Source organism: Cyprinodon variegatus, unplaced genomic scaffold (assembly GCF_000732505.1).
Source record: "Cyprinodon variegatus isolate N-32 unplaced genomic scaffold, C_variegatus-1.0 Scaffold666, whole genome shotgun sequence".
Lineage (NCBI taxonomy): Eukaryota > Metazoa > Chordata > Actinopteri > Cyprinodontiformes > Cyprinodontidae > Cyprinodon > Cyprinodon variegatus.
The window spans coordinates 244,084-252,866 of NW_015151119.1; the positions used below are offsets into that span (position 1 = coordinate 244,084).

General features: G+C 39.2%; 1 protein-coding gene across 1 annotated transcript in view; it reads left to right on the forward strand.

Annotated features, from left to right (window-relative positions):
* Nucleotides 1-7,834: 7,834 nt before the first annotated feature.
* xirp1 (xin actin binding repeat containing 1) overlaps nt 7,835-8,783 on the forward strand; it is a 17,290-nt gene continuing 16,341 nt past the window's right edge. The window contains exons 1-3 of the mRNA XM_015393994.1: nt 7,835-7,974; nt 8,079-8,133; nt 8,204-8,494. Coding sequence (XP_015249480.1) covers nt 7,850-7,974; nt 8,079-8,133; nt 8,204-8,494 — 471 coding nt within the window. The 5' untranslated portion in view covers nt 7,835-7,849. The remainder of the gene's footprint in view (nt 7,975-8,078; nt 8,134-8,203; nt 8,495-8,783) is intronic.

Consider the following 8,783-nt stretch of genomic DNA (forward strand, 5'->3'; position numbering starts at 1 on the left):
ACTCTAACAGCACAAAGTGAACAAAAACATGGTGGAAAACTAAAACATTACATTACAAAGGCAGATATACAGTGATTTATTTATTCATTTTTGCTTATTGGTGCAACAGTGAAACGAATTTCTTAAAATTTTTGTTAATTATGTCACTTCTGTTCTTCTTTTTCTTAACACTGACAAACATAGATATATCCTGTGCCTAAATTCCTATCTACAGCGTGAGCAAGCCACAAGTGGGCTTTTAGTCTAGGTTACATAACCTTACGTTTAACCTAGATTCTGGCTGTTGCTCAGGTTGCTGTCTGCGTGTCGTAGCCTGGTTTTCTCAGTCAAGCTGTGCCAGAGATGGCCCACATACAGCCATGTACCGACAAAATCTGACAGGGCTTCAGGCAAGTGAAAGTCTACCCCAGTTCCTTTCCTGTTTCCGATTAACCCGACTTCAGGGGTTTGCCCTCTTTCCAAGACCCCACTCAGTTTTTTTTTTTTTTTTTCTAGGTTCAGGTTGTTGTGTGCTGCAGTCAGGTGAACACACCAACTGGAAGGACAGACAGACATTTTTAAAAGGCTTCTGATGTCATACTTTAACAGTCATCACCATGGACACGGAGCAGATATACACGGAGTGTTTCTATTTCAGAGAGGATATGGTGAATCACCAGCTTGCTTTCATCAGCAGCATTGTGAGCATTATTACCGTCATCATTTTATCATGGCAACATCAGTGGAACCCGCTCATTTTCCCTAACTGCAGCTTTAGCTCACTCTAGGCAACAAATGGACATAATACAATGCTTTGGAAAAGTATTCAGGTGTTTTCAATTCTTCCATACTTTGTCTCGTTACACCAACAGAGAACATAACCGTAAAGAGAAATAAAAAGAAAAATTTTAATTTAATTGTTTTGCAAATAACTCCAAAGTGTGTATTTAACATCTTGGTTTGACTGTATGTCTCTACCAGCTCTACACATCTCAGGGTTTAATTTATTTACCCATTTCTCTTTCTTCATCATAACTCAGTCCTGGTCAGATTGGAGAGACAGCGTGAGTAAACAGCTCTCTGTGTTTCTGTGAACCTCAGTTTTTAACTCTTGCCACAAATTTTTGTCTTAAGCTTAAAAACTGACCTTAATCAATTTTTGATTAAGGTCTGAACTTTGACTGGGGCACTCTAACACATTAATGTGCTTTGATCTAAATCTTGCCATTATAGATTTTGATTTCTGTTCAGTGTTGTTTACCTACTGAATGCTGAACCTCCCTTCAGTATCAAGTCTTTTGCACTTGCTAACAGGTTTTTCTTCTTGGAATACGTTGCATAAACACAATCTTCCCATTCACAAACATCCAACTCCTGTCTTGGGGGTTTCATGGCCATTGTGCTGTTTTTTTTTTTTTAACAAAAAAAAAACCAAAAGAATTTGGGAACATATGCACTTTGTGGTACTGTCAAGGCTCAGAACAGAGGACCCAGTTTTTGTAACAAATAGACAGATTTCTCAAAAGCGTTTATTAAGAAAACAGATCTGAAGTGAACAGAGAAGGCAAGATAGGGTAGAGACTAAGGTAAGAACCTCTGGTCTTAAAGTTCAGTGCGTGCCCAGTTGGTTCCAGCTGGTCGACTGCCGACAAGACGTAGCAGACACTGCCCAGAAAGTCCCAGATGCTGAAGTCCTGGAGGCCAGGCAGGAGATCAGAACCAAGCAGATGAAAGAAGGCAGGATAATCCTGAGGGCGAAGCCAAAACCATTGTTGAAGGCGTGCACGGTGGTCAGAACCAGGAGATCAGAGATGCAAAGAGGTGCACATGGGAAATCCAGGATGGTGTCAGGAATCAGTTCCAGGTTCTGTAAACAGGCAGAATCCAGCAGGAGACCAAAGACAGGTCAGGCAAACAGATAAGAACTCAGAAAGGCTCAGAGGTCCAGAGGCAGAACGGGTCAGGATCAGGCAATCTGAAGAATTTAGATTAGCTAGAAGACTCCCACCAAAGGCTTGAATAAGCTGGCCCCGATGACTGGTTGAACGCTGGGAGCTAACTCAATGGTAAAGTAAAGAATTTTTATTTCTTATTTCAACCGTTGCGTATATTAGCTGTGCCATATTAATCAAGATGCTATGACTGGAAAAGTTTGATTGACAGATGACCGTTGCTATATGATTGGCCGAATTTAGGTGTACAAGCTGACGTATAAATAACTGGCCTCCATAAAATAACGAAAAAAAACAACAACACAGATTTTAAGACAGAATTTTTTTTTAAATAGAAATTTTCTAACTTTTGGGACAACATCGTCTGATAAAGAGTACATTTATATACATGTTTAAGACAGAATGATTTGACATTTTAATATGACTTCCCTGTGCGTGCAGGTGGAGCAGCAGTTTGCGTGCTCCACCCATGTACAGATAGCCTGGGTGCCATTCCGAACTTAGTCCCGCCCACAAAGTTTGAGGTCGGGAAGTTCGGTCTGGCATTGCTCAACAGTAGCGCGAGTATGCTCGCACAATATCTGGCGGGCCAATCAAATTGTCAGGGCGGGCTTTATACGACAGATGATCAACAGTAACGTAATCAACCACGTCACCAAAGCGCACTTGGGTGACCACAACAATGGCTGCCGCTGGAGAGTTGAGGTGTGTAGATTCTGCTATTAGGTCTGTTCTAGAAGATATCAACAGCAAATTAATTTTAAAAGAGGAACAGAGAAAGTGATCAAGGCTCATCTTCTTATTCTAGGCGTGCAACTGCACGCTTTGATTTTTGTTGACAACAACTATGCGTCGCTTAACATACGTCACGCACTCCGTTGCTCTTATTGGTTGTAGGTCTATCCAATTGAGTGCATAGGCATTTTTTTTCCTTGTTCGTTCTAAACACGCCCCATAATCACAGCTCTATGGAGCAGTATCAGACTCATATTCTGACTAGAATTGAGTAGGACTACGTCAGGCTTATGTACAGAGGCCTTAGGTTTGAATCCGACCTATGGTCTTTTGCCTCATGTCTCTCCCCCCTCTCATACCCCCTTTCCTGTCAGCCTACTGTTGAAATAACGAGCCACTAGTGCCGCAAAAACTGAAAAAGGCTTCTCTACTTTAAGCCTTCCAGGGTTCGAGAGGTCATTATCCAACAGAAACATGAATGATACTAGTTTAGGTGGGACTAGAGCTTTCTGACAAATACAGTGACTGAAGCTCTCCATTGTAAAAACCAAAAACATATGAAGGTGGGCACATTTGCATGCACACACACAGTATACATGAAGCAACAATATGTTTTTGTCAATTTCCTTGAAGTGTTTTGTTTCTATGCAAATAGGTTTTGGGATTCCTTGTAGCTCCTGACTGCAGATAGGAATGTCACAAGGTCTCCATGCAAAAGGAACCATGACAGGGAACAAACTGGCTTCTTTTCCTACCTCAATCCTTATTGCAAGCACTATTTGGAAAGCACTCATCATCTCGACTACTGGTGCACTTCTGCGTTGGCTAAAGAACCATTACCAATTTGCTTTATTTATATCCAACAATGACCACTGGATAGTAGGCAGCAGTTGTCCAGTGACCAATGATAAGCAGATATACATAATAGATGGATGGATGCCCTTCTTTAGAATTTTGTACAACATTGTGTTGTTTACCTTATAAACCACAAAATCACATTGAAATTGGTCAGTCCTTATTTAAATGACAAAAATAAACTTTTTAGAGCTGCTGATTTCTCTCTGTTAGTTGATAAATTACTGCATAACTTTGCTTCCCAGCAGCTCAAATTACTTAAAACATATACCCCAGATAAAAAAAAAGTTGATAAACAGCTCTAATGTTACCAGGAAATGTTTTATTGCTATTTTTTTTCCTGTAAAGCCCATTAGCTATTTCTTGGGGATGCCTTCAAACAGTCCTAAACAATAGGAGAAAGCAAAAGAATGATAACCGCTCTCTAATGTCATTAAATACAGACTTGGCTCAAATTTCCATCAGTGACACGTTAAGTGCTGTGACATCTGCCTTTGTTTGGTCTGAGGAGGTGGTGAAACTGAGAGCTTCCTGTGACTCTAATGGCTCGATCTGGATCTGAGCCAAGTGTATCATATCTGTGTCTAAAACATCTTTTGGCCAGTGGTTATGTTTTGTGCAACGTGATTTTAAACTTTAATATTAAAGTCAATAATGCTCGGATATCAACTTTTACAAATTGCAGACATAATTGCATGAAAAAATAATAGATCTGCCATCATGTCCTTGTGGTGTTAAACAAAACACCATCCAGGTATCGCAACACTGCAGAAGCGAGTACAGCTGCAGCCCACGTTCCAAAGTAGGTTACACAACTTAAAACTTTCAACAGAAATGATCTTATCTAGCTGTACGTGAGCAACTCAAGCTGAAACAACAAAGCAGCAGCATGAATGGGTTTGACACTCCCCCCTCAGCCCTCCTCCTTTTAACAGTGAGCCTCTTGTCAACAAGAGAGCTGTGGTGACCTTTCGTGCAAACTTTCAAACTTGAATATGGGATGCAATGTGAATACAAAATGCATTTGTATCACTAAAACGCTGTAGTTCTTCACTGACTAGAGATGGACTTCATTTTTTATCTTTGCAGTGGAAGTTAGTTTAGTTATCTGCCCACATTACAGAGTGCTGGAGTTTGTTTGAGAACACTGCATACAACCATGGCTGGCTGAGCCTGGCTGTCAGTCCTGGTCTGGGAGCTTCTGTTCTCTCTCCCACTTCCAGCACAGCGTGCTGCACTGCTCTTGGTTGCAGTCACATGTGGTTCCATGTGAGCCTCCTGCAGGAACACACAGCAGCTGGAGGAAGGAGACCTGCTCTGTTGTCAGCTGTTTATGCCAGAACTGACTGCTCTGTGAAACTAAGTGGTTGAGTTGTGGGTGACTTCCCCCTCCTGCCTCCCCCCAAACGTTCATCGCATTTATTCTCCTCCACTGCAGCTGGAAAAACATATTATGCATTAAAGGCAGACAATGAGCCTCTCATATAGCCCAGTAATGGAGCCCACTCTTGTGAAGTATGTATGTACTTACTGGAGGTACTACTATGGATCAGAAGAATAAAACACCTAACTTTTGTGTTTGTGCATCATTTATAGTCTTAAAACAGCTGCGATGCACACCTTTGTACATAGTAGAAAGTGAAGTAATAAAGACAATGCTGTCAACAAACCAGAACTGACAATGCTCCTTTGATGGGTGCAAGTATGTTTGTTTGGCTCCATCTGCTGGTTAACTCAGCAAACAACTGTCCGGCACTTGAAATTGCTGTAAACATCAATGATCCCAAACACATCTCATCTTCTGAGAGTTGCAAGCAAGTATATTCTGTTTGATGAGTGTTTCGCGGTGCTTCTGTTTCTCCACTTTTCTTCTGTTGTTAATGGTCTTTGCTTGCCTAGTTCCAACTTTTGATTATATTTCTGTGATTTATTTGAATACATATCTGTATATACTTCATTGCATAAAAAAAAATAATTGATTCCCTCCAAATTTTGGACTTAAGATGCTCCCATCTCTTTAATGGTCACAGATTTATTAAACTAAGCATCTAAAAGTGCAAATCCATCCATCCATTCCTACTCGTATTATAATGCTATAAGGTAAATTTTGTTTTATTTCACCTACCTGAAATCTCACAATAGTTAAAGCAGAAAATATACATTTTGATAGGATAGAAATAGTGAAGTGTATCTAAGGCTGGAGAAAAGAATGAAAAGATATAAGGCAGCCTGTATTAACACAATGACGCATTAACTCTTCCTCAGGACTGGATTTCAGAAATGGAACAAAGAGGATTAGAAGAGACAGCACACCTAGAGCAGGCGTCTGATATGTACACAATCCATCAAATAATAGCCAGTGGAATAAGACGTCGTTTCTAAGGTAAAGATCTGGAAATACTGTTTAAATAAAAGTCAGGAATATGTTGGTTCAGTCTAATTTGGTAAGAATATATGCTAATTCATTTATTGGTGGGACAATAAAGTAATAAGCAGACAATATTTAAGTGTCAAAGTCTGAGAGATGAATTATTTTACATTTTTCTTAGAATCATTTAAACGGAGCAGTAATTTAATAAAAAGTGGTTTCATTCTGATTTCATTTGCAGGTATGTTAAGCTGAAACTCAGAGAAAATGTGAGCAGCAAATTGGGCAGCAATGCGTATTTTAGCCTGTAGACTTTGAATAAATCCTTACTGATTTATTCAAAGCACTAATCTTAAAGAAAGTTATTTTATATAGATAACTATGCCTCAGTAGTGGTTTTGTTAGTCTGTTCAGTCAATCTTCGAATGGACCAGTTGATACAAGTAGATTCCAGGGGTAAAATTGTATAAAGCAGATAGAAAATAAACTGTCAAATCCCAAAAGTCAACAAGGTGATGTTTCCGGCAGGTTAGCATTTTTATTTCTTTTTCTAAATTGTTTATTTCTATTTTATTTGACATAGTCAAGGAAGTGTTTACTTGTAAAGTGGAAAGAATATGATGCTTTCTTCTACCTACAGAGAAGAAAAATCACAACATTGGTAAACATTCAACTAGGGCTGCAAGATTAGTGGATTTCAACCTGCTCCTAATGCCCAACTGTGCACCATGTTTCTGATGTTTCTCTACTGCTGCACACCTTAAATAATTAGATGATTGACAAGTTTCTGCTGCAGATGATGGCATATATAGAAGGGGAATCAGTTTATATCACATACAGTTTAGTCATAACTAAAATTGGCTCAGTAAAAGTCCAGGCCTATATCCAGTTAAGAAAATGTGGGAAGAGTTAGAAAGTGGCACCCCAGACCCTTACCATCCAGTCTGTAAGAGTTTAAGGTATTAGATTAGAATAAGAGGAAGAAATTAAGGAATGTAAACACATGTAAAAAACAAAAAATACAAACAATAAAACACAACTTGCAGCCCAATTTACAGCAGTCCTTTTCTTTTATCTATACTCATAAAAAACTCTAGAAGCTGTCTTATTTCTTCCATTTCACATTACAAACCTGCATCTGTTTCTCTGAACACACTGACATTTTTGCCGTGGTTAGAAATTGTAGACATTTTGAAAGAGTGAATACTTAATCCTCAGATATCAAAAAACATTTCTTTTTATATAAACTGTTTCTGGTCAGGAGAAGATTAATCCATCAGGTGACACCATGATAAAAAGAAAAGTCTATTCCGGATGTTCCTGAATCACAAGGTGTGAAGGGACTTTGGCCCCCAGAAATTGCTGTGTCTTGTGAGGGATGCTCTGAAAGCACAAATCTGACAGGACTGTGATACACACCTGGCTGCTTCTTCATCTTCATCTTCTTCTCCTCCTTAGGTATGAAGTTTTCATTTGACTTTGAGGGAAAATATATATCATTTTATAAACAGAGTTGTTACTGCATAGACAATATAATGCCTCCATTGATGCATTTATATACATTACTCTCAAAGGATAGAACTATAAACATCAAATGTTCTTAATCTAAATGTTGTCTTTCTTAAACTTAATCCTACTCATCTTTTCTTTTGAAACACTAAATCATTCACGCCTTGTGCATTGAAATGCAGTGAGATTCAGCTTGATTTTCAGTGAAAGAACCAAAGTTTATAAACATTAACGGAGTCATATGACAGTCAGTGTCTCGGTCTGTTACATAATAACTTCAACAAAGTAAAATCTCAGCTTTATGACCAGTCGGTTAGCAACTTTGGATCTTCATATTCTATTAAAAAGACATTGAGGAGCATTAAATGTAACATAAATGTAATTGTTTGCAGGTTATTTTAAAGGCAGATATCTTCTTTCCTCATTTTCAGCTGTTGGTAGAATCACTGCTATGGAGACTCTTGGCCTAAGGAAGACTCAGTCCTTGAGGAATCTCTCTGGGGCTCAGGAAAGATCTTGGATCATGTCATCGACAGCTAACTGGAACAGGAAGTCTGTCTCTCAGCTGGTGCAGCAGTAAGTTCACACATGGGGTCACATTCTTGGAGACATTTTTACAACCCAGCAAATGTCAGCAAATAAATTACGTACTCAATAAATAAATTCCTTATGTATATTAGGTACCAAAGCTGTGCGGACCTAAGGAGTTCAGAAAAATCAGAGCAAGGATTTGAGGTTAGACTCTTTTTTAACGTGATCATATCCCATATCAGTGCAAAAGTTTAATATCAACTTGTATCTTCAGGATTCAGAAACCTGTGCGGACAGCCGTTGGAAGAGGCTGGACAGCAGGGAGACTGGGAGCCTCTGGAGTAATATGTCCAGGAGTCGCTCCATGGACTTCCTCCCTCAGAGAGAGACTACTGGGACCAGAGCTCTGCGGGCCCTGTTTGAGTCCAAAGCCACCCTGCAGCAGGACTACCACAGCAGTCCTCGACTGAACTGCCTGCCCTCTGCCAGTGGGAAAACAGTGAGAGACGGTCCTCTGCAGGACTGGAGAAGTTACAACACCCTGCAGAAGGAAACTTCGGTTCTGGTGAGAGACAGACCAACTGTGATTGGTTGCATGTCACAAGATACTATCAATACACACAGTTCTATATGAATATGTGTTGAACATGTTAAAATTTGGCTACATTTAAGACATAAACTTAAATTTATTGGGATTAGTAGCGGACCAACACAAAGGGGTGCACAACGTCGGAGCTGTACATTTTTACATATACATATATACACATACACACATACATATATATATATATATATATATATATATATATATATATATAGATATATAGATACATACATATATATATACATATATA